Consider the following 21033-nt stretch of genomic DNA (forward strand, 5'->3'; position numbering starts at 1 on the left):
CAAGCGTGTTTATTAATGTACGTTCGTCTCAATGTATACGTGTGTGGATGCGTGTTCAACTCGGTGTGTGTGTGTGTGTGTGTGTGCGTGCGTGGCCAGCAGCATACCTGCAGTCTGAGCAGGCATACGTCTCCGTACGGGGCTCCCCCCCGGCCCAGGAGGGCTCCGTGGACCTGCAGCTCACTGTCCCTCAACCGCTGCTCCAGCTGGCCCAGCTGCTGCTTCTGTCTGCAGGACACAACAGGACACAACACAGCACACACAACACAACACAACAACACGGGAAACACTCAGTCAAACACTCTGACATCAAGTCACGGCATCGGCAGCAAATATCCCAGCTTGGCCAGCAAGGTTTGTGTTAAAGATTCCTTGGCAGGGTTCCCGCATGTTAATTACACGTTTAAGACCTTTTTAAGACCACTTTGAATTTAATACCTATTTCAAGGCCATACTGGCGGAAAAAAAAGTATGAATGAAAATTACAGGAACATTTCTATGAAAGAAGCACTAAGGTTGTGTGAATGCTCAGTTGCTAGTTGGGTGTTCTCCAATAAGTTTAAGACATTTAAGACCGTTTTAGGCCTAAATTGTGATGATTACATTTGAGACTTTCCCCACGGGAACCCTGCTTGTTGAGATGTGATGATGATGATCACCTCTCTATGACCATCTCCTTCTCCTTCAGCAGACTCTCGTTGGCCTTGACCACAGCGTCCCACTTGCCCGCCTCCGGGTGCAGGGAGGGCGAGTACAGAGACGAGTACTGGCCACCTCCTACGGTCATTAACTGAACAAACAGGAAAAGTTTGGATGGGCAGATTCTCACATCGACTGATTATACTCCAAAATTAGCTCATTTTTTGGTGAATGTTTGCCTGAATCTTTCAAACCAAAAATCAGTCCCCTTTCTCTCCAGACCTGGTCATGGACTCACCTGGAGCTGCTCCACTTGCAGGCGCAGACTCTCCAGCTGCTGCTTCTGCTGCTGCCAGCCGGGCAGCTCGCTGCACCTGTCCTGCAGCAGGGGCTCGTAGGCCTTGGCCCCCGCCTGCTCCCTCAGCAGGCCCAGGGGGCCGGGGTAGACCCCGGCGTGCTGGCCGCTCCTCTGGCCGCAGGCCTCTGGGCCGCCCAGGGCCCCGGGCCTGGCCTCGGGGAGAGCCTTGTACAAGTGCTCCGCGGCTCCCCGGTAGACCTCGGCGCCGTAGGCCGGGATGTCCCTCGCTCCGGTCATCTGCAGGTGGAGCCTGACGTCTGGGCAGAACCCCCCGAGCAGAGTGGACTGGTTGAGCGTGGGCTCCACGGCGGGGGTGTCAAACCTCTGGCCCTCGTCCAGCCGAGAGTGGTCCCCCGCGGGGAACAGCGAGTGGTCCAGTCCGTTCACCAGGCTGCGGTATCGGCTCAGGCAGTCCGGCTTGGCTCCTCCTGCGGGGTCTACGCTGGGCTGGGCGTCCAGGTTTGGAGAGGACGCCGATTTGGACAGAGAGGACTTTGAGCTGGCGCCGCTGGAGGTTCTGGAGCCAGAGGAGGGCCGGTGGGAATCAGCAGAAGCCTGGAACTCATCTTGGGCGCGGGGCTGGGGCTTGGAGGCCGGGGCTCCGGCCGTGGACGGCATGACATGGGCGGTGGGGATGGGAATCTGACTGCGGATAGGCTGGAACGAGGGGCTGCTGCTGGAGCTGCAAAAATCTGAAGTGATGGAGAGACAAAGGCAACGATTAGCTTGGCAGTCCTGCTCAGTGTTAATCAATAAACACTCTGGCTTAACAGATGTAGGTTTTGGGGATAGGCCTCGTCATTCGTTCATTACTGCCCGATCAGTGGCACCGATTCATGTGGTCGGCCAATCAGTGGCGATGAGAGATTCTCTCAGACAACAACAACCTGGCAACCCACTCTGCCGAAGATAATTGTGATTAGTTTAAAGAGCATTACAGCGTTTTTTTCCCCCTATCCTCGAATGAGTACAGCCAGAGCTTTCTCTAGTGCTGGCAAAGTGTAAATAAAATGTGGAGATCGGTCTGGCAATGCAAGACTAATCAATAAAAAAAGCTTTCACTGATTCTTATTGGACATCACATCACTTGTCTAAACAAACTGAGGCAAGATCCCATATCTATAGCACTGGTGTGTACCAATCATCTATTTTCAGGTAGTGATGAAATACACAGATGCACAGTGTGTGGGTGGCCTACTTTGTCAAGTGACACCACTGACTAGCAGGTTAGCAGTAGCAACTGCTGCCTGACCTAGAGTACAGGGCAACCACGATTTGTAAATCACAACTAACAGCAGCTTGGTCAGGAATACTTTGGTCCCACAGGTTCCGCCCTGCGCATTCTAAATGTATAACTCAATACAATTAGGTGAGGAGTCACCTTATTCATTGCCAATGTAAAGAAAGACCATTCATTCACCTACCAAGAATCCTTTACCCCTCCACCACATGCAAGAACAGACAAGCATTCTCAAATTCTCAAGTACCATCAAGTCTTAGGACTCATGAGGCAAGACAAAAAATAAGAACCTTCCACTTCACAGCACTGTACAATCCGTAAAAATGGTCAAACGTAGGGAAAACCACTGAGACTGCGAACAGGAGGACCCCCCTGACACGCATGCTGTTGCATAACAGCAATCAGAAAAGCATTACAAACTTTAGGCACTTGCGGAGTTTTACTCACCTGGAACTCAGCAACAAAGGCTGTTATTAACGGTGGCATTTTATCACAGCTGTGAAGAAGTCAACTGCGAGGCGGTTTATACTGACGTGGAATTCCTCTCTCTGCATTTCTGGAACGGCAGCGCCGAGAGAACCGAGGAACTCTGAGGCTGCTGTAGACAGCAAGCACAGGACAGTGGGCAGGCCAGGCTGCACCCCAGGGAGTATTGTCCTACACAACGACTAAACCACCCTGTTCCCAAGCACTGCGTTGCCACACACAAACAGGCACACGCAGGGAAAGGTTAGGGGGTATTTATAACCCCCCCTCTCAAATTACAGGGTGATCTGCGGGGAGCTGCTTATTTAAGCACCTTAGCCCCCTCCCACTGTTCCAAACATCATATATGTGTATGCAAGAGTTAGACAGAAAAAGATAGCCTGTTTTTTTAGTCTACAGAGAAAAGCTTTAAAACACCCTTGCATGTTAAAAGTGCCCCGGGGTTTGAATGATTCATGATTCTGTTAAGACAAGTCGAAACTGCTCTGAGAAAATGTTCTGTTCTGCCGAAGCATTCCAGCACACCCAAAGTATAGTAAAGCTGTTCAACATTACATAAGGAACGGCTAGCCTATGTTGTGTGCGGCCAGACCAAAAAAAACAAAGACCAATCCTCACTCCTTCCAAAAAACCACTGAACAACTTGTGTGAGGGATGAGCTTGGAGAATGACCCTTGAACTCTCATAATAGTGTTAGACATGAATAGGCCTACTGCAGGCGTCAGGACTCAAGTTGCTAGGCAATGTCATCGGTTACAGCAGCGGTACAAGGTTGTACCAGCAACATCTGCTTGTCTGACATGACAGTTAGGCTGTAATACCTCACAAAATGCAGCTTCCCAAGCCCACAGTCACAGACCAACAATAACAGACCTCAGCCTGAACTTCAACTGGGCATGGAATACATACCTTTTCACAACCAGGCCGAACTCTCAACTGATGTTCTCATTTAAATCACCGGGTGGGTGCAGCTAATCTGTCAGCATTACATGTAACACTCAGCCAAGAGCCAGGGACACGGGTTCAGAGTTTCCATTTAGCTGGCCAATCCTGGACCCCCCCCTCCATCCCTGATTAGACCCACCAGTACTGGGTGAAACAGTGCCTGGGGGCATTTTTAGCTGTGAATATAATCTACCTCTGTAAATCTCCTGAGCATCCGAGGATCATGAACACATCTCCCAGCCTATAAATAGTCTGAGATAATTAAACACAGAGGATGTTGACTCCTCTTCAAAACATAGCAGAGTGAAAGAGAGAGAGAGAGAGAGGAGGGAGGGGGGGGGGGAAGGGGCAAGTGAGAGAGCGAGAGAGAGAGAGAAGCTGTCAGAGCCACAGATATCCCCCATCATCATCAAGTAGTTGCATAATACACATGAGCATAGAACAGAGAAGGGGGGGGGGTGTTCTCACCTTCTGTGCTGTCAGATGGGATGACGCAAAGGCCCGTGTCCCCACTGTCCAATGTCCCAGGATGCCGGCCAAAGCGGCTCTGGAACTTGTCAGACACAGCTGGCGTCTGCCACTCCATGTCAGGGAACCCAGCTAGGAACACATGGGGGGGGGGGGGGGGGGGGTAAACATGTCAAGACCAGACGAATCATCAACACTGAGTATACAGCGTTGTGATCTGCGATCTACGACGAAGATATCTGACATGCCAGATATTTTGTCGGGAGGTCGTAGCCTCGTCGCAGAACGTCGTAGCAATGAATCGCAGATCGTACACCTTCTCACACTGTGCGACTTGCGAGTCCCAATTTTGCATACGATGAGCTACGATTGTCTGAGACAACCCATGACCACCTTACGACCTCGGAATCGTGGGTTTTATCGCACAGTGTACATGCGGCTTTAGTCCTTAACAGTGTCCACATTTACTAGGCTCACCTGACAGCTTGGGCTCTAGGTACCTCTGTGAAGTGGTCATTTCATTCAGTTACCTGTTTGAGAGTAAGAGGAGATTGAGCGACACACAATTAACAATTAGATTCACGGATTATTAACTATTTGGTCAGAGTCTGTGCTAATTTATAAGAGACACATTGATGGTTATAAGTGGAAGATCCGTTCACTGTGTTAGCTGCTCTGTGACTAATTCTCTGCTCTGTGAACACGGATCCTCTTTTGTTATAACCTGAAAAACGAGACAATTCGCTCACTCATAAACTAGACAACGCCGTGTAGTGCTAGATAACTTAACGTTACGTTAGCTACATTGTTTCCTATATAGTAGCCAACAGCAGTTAGTTTCTATATAGTAGCAGAAACTACAGTAGCTATCCACTGTAGGCTAGCTAGCTATGTTAACAAGTAACAGTCTAAACGGTTAGTTAGCTAGCTAACTAGGCTACGTTAAGCTAGCTAGCAGCTTGCTAACGCGAACGTTAGCTAGTATGCTTCATAAACAAACGTCCTTAGCTAGGCTAGCAACTGACATAATAAGTTAATTTAACATACCCGTCTACAACCTTAAAGTACAAACTCTCGGAGAGGATGCCACGGATATTATCTCATGGGTAGCGACCTGACTTTGTAAATCCTAAACAAAGATCCGTTTGTTGCCAGCAGCTGTTCTTCACTTGGCTCAGCAGCGCTTCTGATTGAAAATCTCCAGAACTCGGGCCATCAAGTCAGAGTCCCGCCCAGGCATTAAAAAAGAGAGGCAATTTAATGCTCCTTACTCCCTTCCTCTGTGACTTGCCGCCTGGGGGCAACAAAGGAACATTCTGTACCTTTTTCCGTTTCTTGGTTTCTTGCGTAATGTCTAATGTCTCACATTTATAAATACATTGATATATTATTTATTTGGTATCTGAAAATAAAGGATATATTGTCTGTATCATCATGATCATGACTCGTCATCAAACAGAATACGTTTTTATATATATCATTATGTATGATATACAATAATAATAATAATAATAATAAAACTCGCACCTTCGTTGGCTGGCCTCCTAAAAAATTAGTTTACATGATATCCGTAATCTCCGGACTCATTTATTTGCCGTCATCCCAGGTTACGACAAAACAGATGAAGCATTGCAATTCACGTAGTAGAGTAACGTTACTTACACTTTTTTCCTTCGTAGAATCAATCGATCCAAAACGGGAGGACATCCATGGGACAAACACACGTAGCTAGCTAGATAACGTTACGTTTAGTGGGAGGGCTCGATTCGTGTCAGTCAAGTCTACAAGAGCACTGTGCTAGGTACTAAAATACTAGGTAGCTAGCTTGGTGATATGGAGAACTTTTGTCAGCATTTTGTCTTTTGTCGTTATATCGGAGAAGTGTCAACAAGCCAGCTAACTAGCAATCAGCTGACAACGAGCTAATTTAAATAAGGTTACGACAGCTATGCTAGCTATGCTAGGCTAGCAGCTAACAACTACCTATAGACTGGCTAGCTCGGCAACTTGCTGGGCTGGGGGCAGCAATAGCGCTTTTGAAGAAAGGCCCGACCCACACAGGTAGCTAGCTGGCCAGCTAACAAAACTACGCTTGTTTGTATTTCTGAAATAGCGTTAACGTTAGGCTAGCTAGCTAACTTATGCAATTTGCTAGTTAGCTAGAATTGCTACATGCTTAACGTTAGATGAATGTCTTGCTGTGATTAATGACATGTTGTTGAATGACAATACTGTCTTCCTGTCAGTCTCGGGTTTTAATGAAGTAGTACTCTTGTGCTAGGTGGCTTGCTCAGCTATAGCTAGCTAGCTGTTATTTGTCCAAACAGCTGTTTTGTTTGGGAAAACATGGCTGGCTAGCTTGCTTACCAGCTGATCTAAAGTTATGATAAGTGGAATGTACGACGACAATATATTATATATCATCTTAGTTTTATTGCAGTCTTGACTTCAGTGATTAATTATGATATCACCAATTGTTATTGTTTTAGCTAAGGTTAGCCACCAAAGAAGGGATGTTATTCCCTGGCACTAGGGAACCTTAATACATGTTTCTTGCACAATGTAGGCATGCTAGGGAATCTACCTGTTGTTATATACTTGTTTCTTTGCACTCGTGTATATTTCGATTACTGTATATTCTGTGTGTATATATGTATATATACATACATTTTTATTCTACTGTGTTATTGTCCACCTCAGTGGCCTTGCGGTTGGAGTGTCTGCCCTGAGATTGGCGGGGGTTCGATCCCCGGCCGAGTCATACCAAAGAATACAAAAAGGGTACCCAATGCCTCCCTGTGTTGCACTCAGCATCGAGGGTTGAATTGGGGGCAAGTCCCTGTGACATACTAGTGTCATGTCCAGGGGATCAAGTTGCCTCATGCTAAGGAATCAGGAGATAGGCTCCTGCCCTATGGGCCACTAGGCTTGAGAACCAACGGTTCTCGAAGCTAGTTACTTCGTTACTGTGTTATTGTATTGTCTTCTGCTGCTGTAACAGTGGAAATCCCCCCCCCCCCCCCAGGATTAATAAAGTACTAGTGCTAGTACTACTACTAGTACGCAGGCCTGTGGCCACAACAACACATCTAGTAGCCAGTGATATAGGCATGGCATGTTCATCCTCAGCAAGCCTTCTCTTGATGTCTCACTCTGTCATGTTTTTAATTCCAGTCTAAGAAGGACAGTAAGCCAGATGTTATCTGACCACTGAACTCTGGACCCTCCTCCTGAAGTGCTCTATGATTTGCGGTGAGGCGATGTCTGCTGTGAACATCACCAGAGACGTCCTGCACAGGCAGATCCGGGTGAGTCCAAATACGCCACGCCCAGTGCTGGGTATCGATTCGAATTTCAAGAATCGATTCGATTCCGATTCACAAGGTTCAGAATCGATTATCTCGATTCGATTCAATATCGATTTGGTTAGTGTTACTAAAACCTTTTTTTTTTTAGCTGTAACCTTAATTACATGACTGCCAAGTTATGCAACACATCAATACTAGGGCTGGGTATCGATACTGATTTCCAAAAATGAATGAATGAATGAATGAATCATTGAATGAATTAATGAACTATTCATTCCTTCATTTATTCATTCAATAAAAGATCGATTTTGGGATTCATGAATCGATTCTGAATCGATTAATCGATTTTTTTAACCCAGCCCTAGAGACGCCTAAGGCCTCAGCAATCCCATTCCTTAGCTAAAACAAAACCCCAGGTAAAGCAACACAATAGGCAATGCACTCAATCTTAAATGTAGCAAAAACTCTAATCATCAATCCAAGGAATGCATTTGTTGGACCGAGGAATGTTTCCAATAGATATGAGATGTTTGATTTATGTCTGCAGGATAAGAGAGCATTGGGCTTCCAAAGAACCTATCATGTGACCGACCCGTTCATCAAGAGACTTGAGCTGGAGGCTGAGCTGCCGGTAAAAGAATGCCTACCACACGTCTTCATCTAATGTGTGCATATGTGTACATTTGCATACACGTGTTTGTGCAAGTCCCCAATATTTCTGTTTTGTTATTCATTTTTTTAACAGGGCCACACAGGGTGTGTCAACTGCCTGGAATGGAACGAAAAGGGAGAGTAAGTCCTGATCCTAGTAATCTTATTGGATCTTACTGTTTTTAGCACAACAACATGAGCACTCTCTCTTCATTTCACTGCATGGTTTACTCTGCATCTCTGTGCATGTGACAAATAAGGCTACCTTGAACCTTGACCTGAAACTAACAGATCATATCTCTACTGTACCACACACAGCTTTATCCTGTACTGTATACTGTATATGACATTTATCCTCTGTTTTTGTTTGTTAGTCTGCTAGCCTCAGGCTCGGACGATCAGCACGCCATCATCTGGGATCCCTTCAAACACAAGAAGCTCACCACTATGCACACAGGTCACGCGGCGAACATCTTCTCAGTGAAGGTGAGACAGGAGGGGAATTATCAGGAAGCCCGTGTCATTCTCAAGAAGTTTGTGCTCTTTATTTACATTTTATTCTTATTTTTTCTATCCCGCCAAGTTCCTCCCTCACTCCGGAGACCGCATCATAGTGACGGGCGCTGCCGACACGAAGGTCCACGTGCACGACATCACGGTCAAGGAAACCATCCACATGTTCTCCGACCACACCAACCGAGTGAAACGCATCGCTACGGCGCCCATGTGGCCCAATACCTTTTGGAGTGCTGCAGAAGACGGCATAATCAGGTCAGAGTCATTTGAAACATGCTTTGAATCTATTAAAAATGTATTCTGAAGTCATAGAATACATACTGGGGTTGAATTATGTTTTGCACAAGTCTGTTTTTTACTCTCGGCCTTGACTCTTGCCAGTATTGGTTATCTATGTACAGCCTCAATACCCCTCTGAAGTTCAACCTTATCTCCCTTTATTCAGTGTCAGTCCACTTTTGAGCAAGCTGTCAAACATTTGTACTGTATATTTCCTCTTCATGACCCTGAATATATATACATCCCCACATGTAGGCAATACGACCTTAGGGAGAGCAGTAAACAATCGGAGGTACTCATCGACCTAACGGAATACTGTGGCCAGCTGGTGGAGGCCAAGTGTCTGGCTGTCAACCCACGGGATAATAACTACCTTGCAGTGGGCGCCAACGGCCCATTCGTTCGCCTCTACGACATTCGTATGATCCACAACCATAGGTCAGTCCTCTTCACTGTCAGAACTTGCTGGTTACGAAATGAGCTCTATATAGTATTCTCTCGTAAAACTAGAGTATTATCTTAACCCCTCACACACAGATGACTTGGTTTGTTGACCACTGCCGTTTATTCCTCCTCTATCCCTCTCACAGGAAGTCCATGAATCAGAGCACATCGGCAGGGGTGCACACGTTCTGCGACAGACAGAAGCCAATACCAGATGGAGCAGGGCAGTATTATGTCGCAGGTGTGTGTGTGCAAACCCATACGTTTCGGCATGCCCAGGAGGGCAGGGTTAGAACCCGGGTTTCCCGCTTGTGAGGCGGACGCGCTGACAGTTGCGCCAAGGGACGTCCCTCTTGGAGGGACTGTCAGCGCTCCTTTGGGGAGGGAGTTGGGGAGTGAATTTGGGGATTGAGTTTTGGGGAACTTTGGGGAGTGAGTTTCACTCGGTTACACTCACCCCTCGAAACTCACTCCACTTGACATCCAGGTCATGGCACCAATATAACCCATGCTTTTCGGCATGGCCAGGGCGGGATTAGAACCCCGGCTTGTGAGGCGGACGCGCTGACGGTTGCGCCAATAGGGACGTCCCTCTTGGAGGGACTGTCAGCGCTCCTTTAGGGAGTGAGTTTCACCAGCTACTCTCATGTTGAACTCTGTTACATATGTCAGTGTATAGGCTGTCTGCTATTTGAACAAAGTAGTGTTAATGAGCTACTCCTTCCAGTGGGTAAGTGGTCCTGGTAGGACACATCTTGTTAGTTTAGATTAGACTAGATTCAGCTTTGTTATTGTGTGCCATAGAGTACAGGTACAAAGCCAAAGAAATGCAGTTGGCATCTAACCAGAAGTGCAAAGTATAGTATTATTTACAGATAAGTAGGACAGGAAAAGTAAGCATAAATCTCTCGAAGCACTTGGCGGTGATGATGGAGGTGAGTGCGAAAGGGCAGAACTCATTAAGGGCTGTATCAGCGGAGTGCTTGAGCCCTGGCACGGTGATGGCGGTCTTGAAACTAATGGGTACAACCGCCTGCGTGGGCCAGGGACAGATTGAAAATGTCCATAAAGATCCCCCGCCAGCTGCTTCTGCGCCGACTCTTAAGCATGGAGTATTCCATCAGGGCCAGCTGCCGTCTGTGCACTCACCTTGCTCAGGGTGGGGCGGACGTTTGAGATGGAGTGTGAGAGGCCGCTCACCGGGTGTTAGATCGGCTTTGAGGATCGTGACCTTATTTCCCCGGTCGAGGCGAGCATAGACGTAGTTGAGCTCGTCGGGGGCGGCTGGATGGGGGCCACGGTGCCGGCTGGTTTGATGGTTGTGATCGTCTGATGTCCTTGCCACATCCGCCTGGTTGGGTCAGAGGAGTTGAAGTGCTCTTCAATCTTGGGTTTCTAACTGTGTTTGGCCTTGGAGATTCCCTTCCTCAGGCTGGCCCTGGCTGAGCTGTGAGCCTCCGGCCTCCAGACCTGAAGGCTGCGTCTCTTGCTTTGAGCAGGAGGCGAACCGCTCTTGTTCATCCAGGGCTGCTGATTGGGGAATGTTTTTGTTTTGTTTAGTTTACTTGTGTTTTGTAACTCTGTCCACACACCTGTTAAAGCTGCGATCAGTGGTTTTATTTGACCAATAAATTCCGCTTAGATGGTAGTAAGAGACTCATGCAAACCTGTTTACAAACGAATGGCTATAAGACACAGTGTGGCTATTGAACTCACAGGCGGAAATGCTGGAATAACAACAGCCAGGCCACTGGGAGGGATGAGTCATTGAAGTACTGGGAGGGATGAGTCATTGAAGTACTGTAGGACGCTATTAGGATGTTATGGCTCACTGAAACAATATATCAGGTGACTTTTAATTAGTTTTGACAACGTCAATCAAATCAACGATTGCGGCTCTTAATTTGATCCAGGACAGAGTTGGCGCATGCCTCTTACCATCCCTCCTCTCCTGGTCTCCTCATCTCCTCTCCTCGTCTCCTTCACTCTAGGGCACCTGCCCGTGAAGCTCCCTGACTACAACAACCGCTTGCGGGTGCTGGTGGCCACCTACGTCACATTCAGCCCCGACGGCACAGAGCTGCTAGTTAACATGGGTGGAGAACAGGTAACGCACCACTTTTACTTTAACTTTTACTGTTTCCTTTAAATCTGTTCTCACTGTGTCGATATGATTTATGTTTTTATCACCTCTTTTTATGTAAAGCACTTACGCGCTACATTGATTTAATGGTGCTATATTAATAAAATTAAATTGACATTGACTGCACTACAGTGCCCACTAGAGTCGAAAGAGTCACACTTTATTTATGGCCAATCGCCTCTCCTACGTGGTAGGGTTCAAATTAGCACTGGTGTTTTTTTTTTCTCTCTTTCATTTCTAGGTGTATCTATTCGACTTGACGTTCAAACAGAGGCCATATACCTATCTACTCCCCAAGAAGTGCCAGTCGACAGCAGGTATGACACACGCAAACCTAAAACAAGCTTACAACACAGCTACACACACAGCGAGGTACACTACAAATCTGCTCACCAATAGTCGATGCGAGGTCAAAGGTCAAAGCTGGGATCTTATCCACAGATGTGCAGAATGGTAAGACGACCAACGGCGTATCCAACGGACTACACTTGCCCGCCAGCCACCTCCGATTAGCTGAAAGCAAGATCTGTTTGGGGTGAGTGTCCTCTACTCGTTTTCAATCGTTCGTTCCGCCGCTCGCGGAACTCGCAGAGCGCTGATAAATACTCCCGCGTTAATTATTTCCCCGTCATACCTCCGGCCTGTCATCGTTCTTTCCCGTCTCAGTGCTGGCGACCTCCCCCCTCACCTGGAGAGGATCAAGCAGCAGGCCAACGACGCATTCGCCCGGCAACAGTGGACCCAGGCCATCCAGCTGTACAGCCTGGGCATCCACGAGGCCGGCCGCAACGCCATGCTCTACGGGAACCGTGCCGCCGCCTACATGAAGCGCAAGTGGTACGCTCTCAATTCAATCCAGTGAATCTTTATTGTCCCCGAAGGGCAAATCACTAGATAGGTAAACACTACAAACCCCACACAAAAAACACATAACATTACACGCATACAAGTAAGCAAGTTAACGAAGTCCATGAGTAATAGAAAGAGCAAGTGATGGTATACCCAAGTCTTTCCCTAAAGGTGGCCTATATTTACTGGTTAAGGGCAGGAGTTGCCTTGGGTATAGCGCTCTCAGTCCCCCAAAGCCACACGTGAGATCCCCCCCTCCCCGGGGGCGGCTGTAGCTCAGTTGGTAGAGCAGGTCGTTCAATGATCGAAGGGTCAGTGGTTCGAATCCCAGCTCCGACTGTCCCCATGTCGAAGTGTCCTTGAGCAAGACACCTAACCCCAAATTGCTCCCAATGAGCAGGTTAGCACCTTGCATGGCAGCTACCGCCATTGGTGTGTGAGTGTGTGTGTGAATGGGTGAATGAGAGGCCATTGTAAAGCGCTTTGAGTGCTGCTAAGGTGGAAAAGCGCTACATAAGTGCAGTTCATTTACCATTTACCCGGAGAACGTCCGCGGAGAGGGATTTCATTTCGCTTCATTGTCATTCCAGGGACGGCGACCATTACGACGCCCTGCGGGACTGTCTGAAGGCCCTGTCCCTCAACCCGGCGCACCTGAAGGCTCACTTCAGGCTGGCGCGCTGCCTCTTCGAGCTGAAGTACGTGGCCGAGGCCCTGGAGTGTCTGGATGACTTCAAAGGGAAATTCCCAGACCAGGCCCACAGCAGCGCGTGCGACGCCCTGGATAAAGACATCAAGGCCGCCCTTTTCTCCAAGACCGACTCTGGTGAGAAAGGTGTGAGCAGCGACGGCATCTCTGTTTATTTTTCACTAGGGCTGGGTATCGATTCGAATATCAAGAATCGATTCCGATTCACAAGGTTCAGAATCGATTATTTCGATTCAATATCGATTCGGTTAGTGTTACTAAACCCGTTTTTTTTTTTTTGCTGTAACCTTAATTACATGACTGCCAAGTTATGCAACACATCAATACTAGGACTGGGTATCGATACTGATTTCCAAAAATAAATGAATGAATGAATCATTGAATTAATTCATGAACTATTCATTCCTTCATTTATTAATTCATTCATTAAATAAAAGATCGATTTTGGGATTCATGGATCGATTCTGAATCATTTGATTCGATTTTTTTTAACCCAGCCCTATTTGTCACGCGCCGTTTGTGTTTGAGTCCGCGTTGGAGTCTGCATTGTTCACTCCCCCTCCCCCCGCTTCTGTCAAAAACAGAAGACAAGAAGGCCAACAGCTCCATGATCCGCTTCCACACGTTCAGCCGCAAGGAGTCCATCCCCGAGGACGAGGTGGTCCTAAGAGAACGCAGCTTCGACTACAAGCACCGCTACTGTGGACACTGCAACACCACCACCGACATCAAGGAGGCCAACTTTTTCGGGAGGTCAGCGGAAAGCGCCGGGTTCTTGAATTCATTTTGTCATATCACAATGTATTCATCTGTATTCGCTTCCAGTAGAAGCTGCAATAATGTTAGTTTACTATTATTATACTACTGTAGCATCACCTCTGCCACTGGTACAAAGTACCCAACTCGTACAAGGCCTAGAAGTGTAATGTTTTCGTGTTTCCATAGTAAAGGGCAGTACATTGTCAGTGGTTCAGACGATGGATCCTTCTTCATCTGGGAGAAGGAGACGACTAACCTGGTGAGGATCCTCCAGGGAGATGAATCCATCGTCAACTGCCTCCAGCCACACCCCAGCTACTGCTTCCTGGCTACCAGCGGTATCGACCCAGTGGTGCGGCTCTGGAGCCCCAGACCAGAGGTAAACAACCAAACGCTGTAAACAACAACGCACTACACATAATAACGCCCATCTGATTATCATCTCAGCATCAGGGTTGGTTTTATACAGTAAGAAGCCACGCGTAGCCCCAGACCAGAGGTAAACAACCAAACGCTGTAAACAACAACGCACTGTACACATATACACATAATAACGCCCATCTGATTATCATCTCAGTATCAGTGTTGTTTTTATACAGTAAGACGCCACGCGTCGCCCTACTTTCTCATCCTTCCCTCTCGTCCCCCAGACGGACAGCGAGAACGGGCGCGTGGTGGAGGACATGGAGGGCGCCGCCCAGGCCAACCAGCGGCGCATGAACGCCGACCCCCTGGAGGTGATGCTGCTCAACATGGGCTACCGCATCACGGGCCTCGGGGGCCGCGGGCCCGAGGGCTCCGACGATGAGGACAGCTCGGAGGGCCAAGTGCAATGCCGGCCCAGCTAGGCAAGCCTTTAGACACCGCGTACGACAAGGAGGCAGATTGCAATGCACCTTCCCTCGCCCCCCGCCCCGCAACTCCCCCGGCCTGCCTGTCTGTCTGTCTGTCTGTGTGTGTGTGTGTGTGTGTGTGCGTGTGCGTGCAAGGAGGGGATAGCACCATAGATGTTCTGTTCCAATGTTTAATTCTTCCTTCTAAACGAAAGCAACATTGAGTGAATGTCGTGTCACATCACTGCACTATGCACCGCCACCCTCCCCCCTCCCCCCCCCACCCACGAGACACAGGATTGGAGGAGACCAGTTTGGGGAGGGGAATCCGGCAAGGGGCCGAAGGGGACCGCCGCCCCGCCCGCAACATCACCTCAGCCTCCCCCTCCGCCCTCAGAGGCTGGGGGGGCCTACCTTGACGAAAAGGGGAACACCTCTCCACATCACGCCCCCTGTCTCCCTCTCTCTCTCTCACGAATGACGAGTCAAGCACTAAACTCTCCTCAGGAACGCGTTGGGGATGAACACTGCGAATGGAAGGCAGTGTGAGTCGCCGTCAGGTCCGATCGTGGCCCCACAGTCAAAAGCGTCCGCAGTGAAGGATTAGACTTCAGGCTCAGAGGACGTCGCTCTATGGCGTCTCCGGTGGACGAGGATTACAGCGCCTCTCCCTTTCAGAAAGGTTGCTGGCCGCACCCATGTCATTGATCCAGAGTTGGACTTGACCATCTTTTAAGTCGTTGGAGTGTTTGTCCGAGAAAGAAGGCACAGGGGTTTAGTTTACCTCAGTCTTGGAAGTGTTACCCAAATGAAATGTGTTGAAAGGATTGGGGCACCTTTTTTTTTTTTTACCTGTCTGACAAAACAAGCGGTTCCCCTGGCCGAAGAGTCAGACCATCTGGTTTTCATCTGTTCAATCTTATAAAATGTGAAAGCTCATTTTTGAGAGGCCAAGGATCCATGTCACATTTGTGTTCAAGACGTTCTACAAGATCTTATTGGGTTCTATATCAGTTTAGTAACAGGTATACAAATTGTCTCATGTTTACTTGTATTATGTAGATTCTTATTGTCAAGTTATGATAGTCCATATCAGAGGGAAGCCTAGGCTTATGTAAAAATGCAGGAGACTCACTCTAACCTAACAATGCTCATTTGCAAAGCTGAAGAGACAGGTAATGCTGTTGAGGTTAAACCTCATAGGGCTGTTGATTGACAATGTTTTGTCAAACTGTTTTGGAGTGATCCCTTGCTAGAGTACGAGAGTATTGGCAATCCTGGTTAAAGCACCAGTACTAATATAACACAAGCACGTCTTAGGAGTTGTGTCAAAGACACTATAGATTTGATGGCATTTGGGGACTAGATTTCCCTCATAAGAGCACTTTCAACTTTCCCTCTGAACAGATCTTTGCATAATTTGGGGGGAAGGTTTTGGAAGAGATTTCCCCTCCTAGTAGCTTTGGATCCAGCACTGCTACAGTCCTACAGAAAGTTGGGGTCTTGCTTACAGTATATGAGGTTTGTCTGAGGCACCGTAGTCATTTGTAAACAGGACAGTGAGCCCCTTGGTCATCTGTACAACCAAAAAAACAAACAAATTCTGCACACTGATGCCATTTGGCACAGAATATTTGTAAGGACTGAATCCTCTACTAGGCTTCCACTTGTAATTCTTTGTTGAAATCATCTTGAGTTATTTTGTTTAATTTTTATTTGAGGAACTCTGTGACCAAGCTGGCTGCAAAAGAAAAATAAAAGAGGATCGATAACAGCTTGTCCCTTTTTGGCTTTCTGTGAACCCAATGAACGAAGGCTAATGGTGCTGTGGGATTGTACCTCAGGTTTACCAGGTGCAGATCTTACACACAAGCCCCCCGACAATCCATCTGGTGTTCTTGCCGAGCTAGCAAGCTGCATGTGAGGACGTCCCCGAGTCCCTGGCCTACAATATGATGAACCCTGTTATAGCTTCCCTATCCTTTATCAATGTCTTTGTGCTTTTGCTGAGTGTACTTTTTTTGTGTGTGAGTCGGGCTGGAGAGAAGAGGTGTGTGTGTGTGTGGGGGGGGGTTAGACAGCACCTGGCCACGCTGTCCTACATGCTCTAATTAAAGTGACCCAGCTAGAAAATAATAGAGGTTATAATGATGAAGCATATGCAAAGAGACAACTGTTACTGTGTCATTCACCCTCTTCTGGCTGTGGACATGTCCTTGTTATCTGTTTTTTTTTTACATTAATAAACGCTGCAGTAAATGTGTCAGAATTAGCCAAAGGCGGCTACTTTTCATCTACAGTCCCTGGACAGATATGAAAAATAACGGACACCCCCCAAAAAGTGAGTGAAAGTGAAAAATTGAGCAGCCCTCTTATGTAAGCTACTGTACATAGGTTCGGATAGACAGCAGATAGTAAGTGGGCTAAGCCATTCCTGTGCTGCTGTCTGCCTTAACATCCATGCATATGACAGTACACTATTTCTAAAGCTACACGCAGTGCAGAATTCACTGCACTCACATTATATATTACATAACTTGACGCACACCATCACTTTGACACGCAAAGTAGGCTACGGTAGCGGTCTACCGGCTCAATGGGGGGTCTCCATCACGCCGCTTTGTTTGCGTCACGTGATGTCAGATAGTGATGGCGGATGCAGACGACGAAGAAATGATGAATTACCACGGCGGATTAGATAAGATTGACAGAAAAAACTGTCGTTATCCTTACTGTATTGTTTGGACACCAATTCCCATTCTGTCGTGAGTTGCAGTTTGTCTACGCTAACGATAGCCTACTGTCTACTAGTTTGTATGCTTTCTGTTGTGTGGCCAGTGCTAGCGCTAGCTAACGTTAGCTAGCCAGGTAATAACGCTAACGTTAACGTTAGTGCTTGATAGTTAGCAAGCTTGAGAACATTAGCTAACTAACGTTTGTCATTGAACTAAAAGGTCAAGAACATAATCAAGCTACGTTGGTGCTGTTTAATGGAAGGTTGAGTTGTAGCACGCCTGTGCTAGGCAAGGGGTCTATAATGCCTTATTCAGCCAGTGACCTCTTTAATGGCCAGGCATAATGCCCCAGCTATTCGCAATGATGCAGGACAAATCTGAACTGAATTTACCATGCCATACTGAATTTTCTGTTCTGTACTTCTTAGGTGGGTGTTGCCCTTTATAGGTCACATGGGCATATGCACCTCTTCAGGAGTGATACGAGACTTTGCTGGATCTTACTTTGTCTCTGTGAGTGAAATAATAGCTCAAGTTAAGCTTCACTTAAGCTTTTGCCACATTTCTGATACAGCACACTCTTATCTATGTTGTATGCAGCTATCAACATTAGCTTTAGCGGCTAGTCCTTCAACAACAACAACAACAACTTATTTCTGACAGTTCATCTAAATGTCACAACTTGCCTTTCAGGAGGACAATATGGGTTTTGGGAGACCAACCAAGTACGTTTTAATGTTGGCCGGTGTGCCCGGCAGGCAGCACGAAGATCTTTAATTGTTGTTATTATGAAAGCATCTTATAAAATAGCTTGTCTTTCTTCAGGTACTGGAAACTGGACATTGACAAGGTGTGTGGCAATGGGCCAGCAGCCTGGGACAAAGCAGTGCATGACGCATCAGAAGAGTACAAACGCAGACCGGTATGCAATGCAGGGCAGACTGACTGTGAGGGATAGAGATAGGACAGGGGCTGGTAGTAGACATGCAGTCAGCATTTTGATATTACATTACCTTACATTACGGTCATTTAGCTGATGCTTGTATCGAAAGCTACTTAAAATAATTGAATTTCACGTAGGTAGTCAATGTACTTGTACTCGCCAGAGCTCAGAAGTGCATCTTCTTTCTAAACAAGTGACAAAGAGCATAATCTTAATAAAGACCTGTGACTGTGTCGATCGACTGCAGGGGCCACTCGCCCCAAGGTAGCAGAGCGCAGTGGTCGGGAGGGGGGTGTAGGGCTTGACCATGACCTGGAGGTAGGAGGGACCTGTTCCTTTCATTGCCCTGTAGGCTAGTACCAGAGTTTTAAACTGGATTTGAGCTGCTACAGGGAGCCAGTTTAGAGAACATATGATATTTACCCAGAGGAGATAAGTTGTGGATGTGACTAACGCCTATTGCGCCTCTGCTCCCCACAGCATAATCTCTGCTGTGATAATTGCCACTCCCATGTGGCACTCGCCCTTAACCTGATGCACTACGACAACCACACGTCCTGGAACATGTTCAATATCTGTCTCCTGTCCCTCATCCACAGCCAACACGTCAGGTAAATTAGCCGGTGACGCCGAGGCGAGTGGTATCGTGATCATATTACAGTCCAGTGATACGGCTGGAGGTGTCGTGTGTGTATGGTGATGCAGATGGGTTGGGGTCAGAGCTCTCAAGGTCATGCATTACTATGGAGAAGTGTTGCAGGACGGAGCGCCAAACACGGGGAGACATATGGCTGTGAGAACCCCCCTCATTAGTCTCCCATGACCCATATAGGGAGCTGCTGTCACGGCTTTGTGCTGCATGTGCAGTCTAGTCCCAGGGGCGCCGAGTCTTTAAACAGCAGAGGAGCTGTGTAATTCATCACTGCCAGATGTGTCCCCCTCTACGTCACTGCTGTAGGTCACCTGTCCACCGGGGCTCCCACTGCGAGGGTGGAGGACAGTAGGACACAGACTGGCGTGGGGGGGGGTTCTCTGGGTTTGGGGGAGAGTGGGACTATGCAGGGGGGGATGGATGGGTAAATTAACAGACTGTCCTTACCTGTCCCGGCAACATGACAAATCGATGTCGAGTAGGAGAGCATGTTGTTGTTTTTGAAACAGCTCTGCTGAAATATAACGCCCCCCCCCGCCCCTGACTGTCGAGACTCCATCGACCCGAGCCAGCTTGGAGTGTGAGGGACTAAATCACTCTTAGTTGTATTTTATGTCTTAGCTGCACTTTTACTGTGTTTTCTGTTTTTTACTGATGTTTTTTCTGTGGCTACTGTTTTTAGTGCTTGACTGTTTTTATCGTTAGAACTGCTACTGTTTGTTGTTAAAGTGTTTGTCTGTTGTTATTTGTGTGTTTTAGCTGCAAAAAATGAAATTCCCCATTGGGGATTAATAAAGTACTGGTATCTATTTTATCTATCAGTAAAGTACTTATCTACCTATTATCTATCTATCTATCTATCTATCTATCTGTATATCTATATATATCTGTCTATAAACCTCAGTTTTTAATGATTGGTCTATTAAAGGGCCACGTCATCATCCTCTCTGTCCTTCAGCTGTGCAGCGTTCCTCAAGACTTGGCTGCCCTTCCTTCTACTTATCGGAGTCATCGCCACCTTCTTCCTGACACTCAACCTGCGCTGATCACGGAGCAGGGCAGTGAGATGGAGACGAGAGAGGGTAGAACTGCGCCGGAGCTTTTCCTGCTCAGATGGAACACTCTATGGCTACTGAGCAGAATGACATTTCCATAGGACACTTAGTTGTGCAGTTATATCAAGCTTTCTAACTTGGGACCGACATTGCCAGTACCATGACTACTGAGGGAGCAGACAAATGTTTGATGTGACCTTTAAATACAGTTTTTACTCTGTTCTGAAAGCACCATCTATATTGCGTGTATGTGTTTGTCTTGAGGACAGTCACAAATAGCGTTTTATTTCAGAGACCCATTATGTTAACCAATACAATTTGGGCCATCTGTCAAAAGCTGCTTGTCTTACAAATGTCCTCTACCATTGTAAGATAGATGTGGTATGGAACTGGCATGCTGTAGGGTTACGTGTTCATTTGCTATTGTCAAAGGAAACACGAATGCTTAGGAAATGCACACTGAACTGACCAACACATATTGTACCCTAATTGTTTTCTGTTTTTATTCAGTTGAAGAGCAATACATGCAGTGTTTTTTATTTGTATTTATTCTGTTCAAAATAGGCTATAGCTTATTTTATAAACAGGCATATGTATATTTATTTATTGTCTGTGACTTTGCAATATAACCAATTTGGAACTTGTTCAAGTTGTCATTTTATATATGAGCCTCTTGCGCATATATTGTAGGTACACACAGTGAACAGTTATTACAATTACAACATCCTAACAATACTTGTGCCCATCTCTGTTTCAGGGCGTTAGGTCCTCTGTACCTTTAAGAGAAACGTGCACCTGTTCTTCCCCGGTACTCTGCGCGACATTTCAACTAGACTTACATTCGCTTGATCCACTGATGATGTGCAGCAGTGGAGTCATGAGTATTTCACTTGATTAATTTGAAAAAGATCAACTCATATGTAGGACTCGAGATTTGAAAGTTGCCGTATAGCCTACCTCGCTCCGTAATATTTTTCTCAGTGAAGCGTTATTTTTTTTCTAGAATATTCTTTATTGTTAA

General features: G+C 47.0%; 3 protein-coding genes across 5 annotated transcripts in view; 2 read left to right on the plus strand and 1 right to left on the minus strand.

Moving 5' to 3' along the window:
- The window catches only part of cep85 (centrosomal protein 85), a 10465-nt gene extending 5166 nt beyond the window's left edge, over window positions 1–5299 (minus strand). The window contains exons 1-6 of the mRNA XM_084442393.1: window positions 5184–5299; window positions 4614–4666; window positions 4137–4268; window positions 938–1689; window positions 660–790; window positions 108–228 (exon numbers count right to left, since the gene is read on the minus strand). Of these exons, the coding sequence (XP_084298519.1) occupies window positions 108–228; window positions 660–790; window positions 938–1689; window positions 4137–4268; window positions 4614–4653 (1176 nt within the window). The 5' untranslated portion in view covers window positions 4654–4666; window positions 5184–5299. The remainder of the gene's footprint in view (window positions 1–107; window positions 229–659; window positions 791–937; window positions 1690–4136; window positions 4269–4613; window positions 4667–5183) is intronic.
- Window positions 5300–5888: 589 nt separating this feature from the next.
- Window positions 5889–16496, plus strand: wdtc1 (WD and tetratricopeptide repeats 1). Of its 3 annotated transcripts, none has more exons than XM_084442395.1 (16): window positions 5889–5937; window positions 7311–7444; window positions 7992–8075; window positions 8190–8236; window positions 8470–8581; window positions 8679–8866; window positions 9146–9328; window positions 9481–9575; window positions 11326–11441; window positions 11719–11794; window positions 11919–12012; window positions 12144–12314; window positions 12917–13161; window positions 13620–13788; window positions 13981–14173; window positions 14445–16496. In XM_084442395.1, the coding sequence occupies exons 2-16, from the start codon at window positions 7379–7381 to the stop codon at window positions 14640–14642; spliced, it is 2037 nt and encodes a 678-aa protein (XP_084298521.1). In that variant the 5' UTR covers window positions 5889–5937; window positions 7311–7378; the 3' UTR covers window positions 14643–16496. The 3 variants fall into 3 exon arrangements, with proteins under 3 accessions (XP_084298521.1, XP_084298520.1, XP_084298522.1); XM_084442394.1 differs by lacking the exon at window positions 5889–5937 and adding an exon at window positions 5981–6197; XM_084442396.1 differs by lacking the exon at window positions 5889–5937 and adding an exon at window positions 5981–6197 and having other exon boundaries at window positions 12917–13152.
- A 780-nt stretch (window positions 16497–17276) lies between these two features.
- Window positions 17277–20463, plus strand: LOC311312446 (transmembrane protein 222-like; the record flags this gene model as incomplete). The annotated part of the gene is made up of 6 exons (XM_084442404.1): window positions 17277–17392; window positions 17791–17875; window positions 18056–18087; window positions 18188–18284; window positions 18786–18916; window positions 19916–20463. The coding sequence occupies 6 exons, from the start codon at window positions 17277–17279 to the stop codon at window positions 20001–20003; spliced, it is 549 nt and encodes a 182-aa protein (XP_084298530.1). The 3' UTR covers window positions 20004–20463.
- Window positions 20464–21033: the final 570 nt, after the last annotated feature.

Source organism: Borostomias antarcticus (assembly GCF_949987555.1).
Source record: "Borostomias antarcticus genome assembly, chromosome: 8".
NCBI classification, from domain to species: Eukaryota; Metazoa; Chordata; class Actinopteri; order Stomiiformes; family Stomiidae; genus Borostomias; species Borostomias antarcticus.

Coding starts and splice junctions, on each gene's coding strand:
- wdtc1 (XM_084442395.1), top strand. CDS start 7,379: ATGATTTGCGGTGAGGCGATGTCTGCTGTGAACATCACCAGAGACGTC. Junction 12,013..12,143: donor GAAAGCAAGATCTGTTTGGG/GTGAGTGTCCTC, acceptor TTCCCGTCTCAG/TGCTGGCGACCTCCCCCCTC. Junction 13,789..13,980: donor GAGGCCAACTTTTTCGGGAG/GTCAGCGGAAAG, acceptor GTGTTTCCATAG/TAAAGGGCAGTACATTGTCA.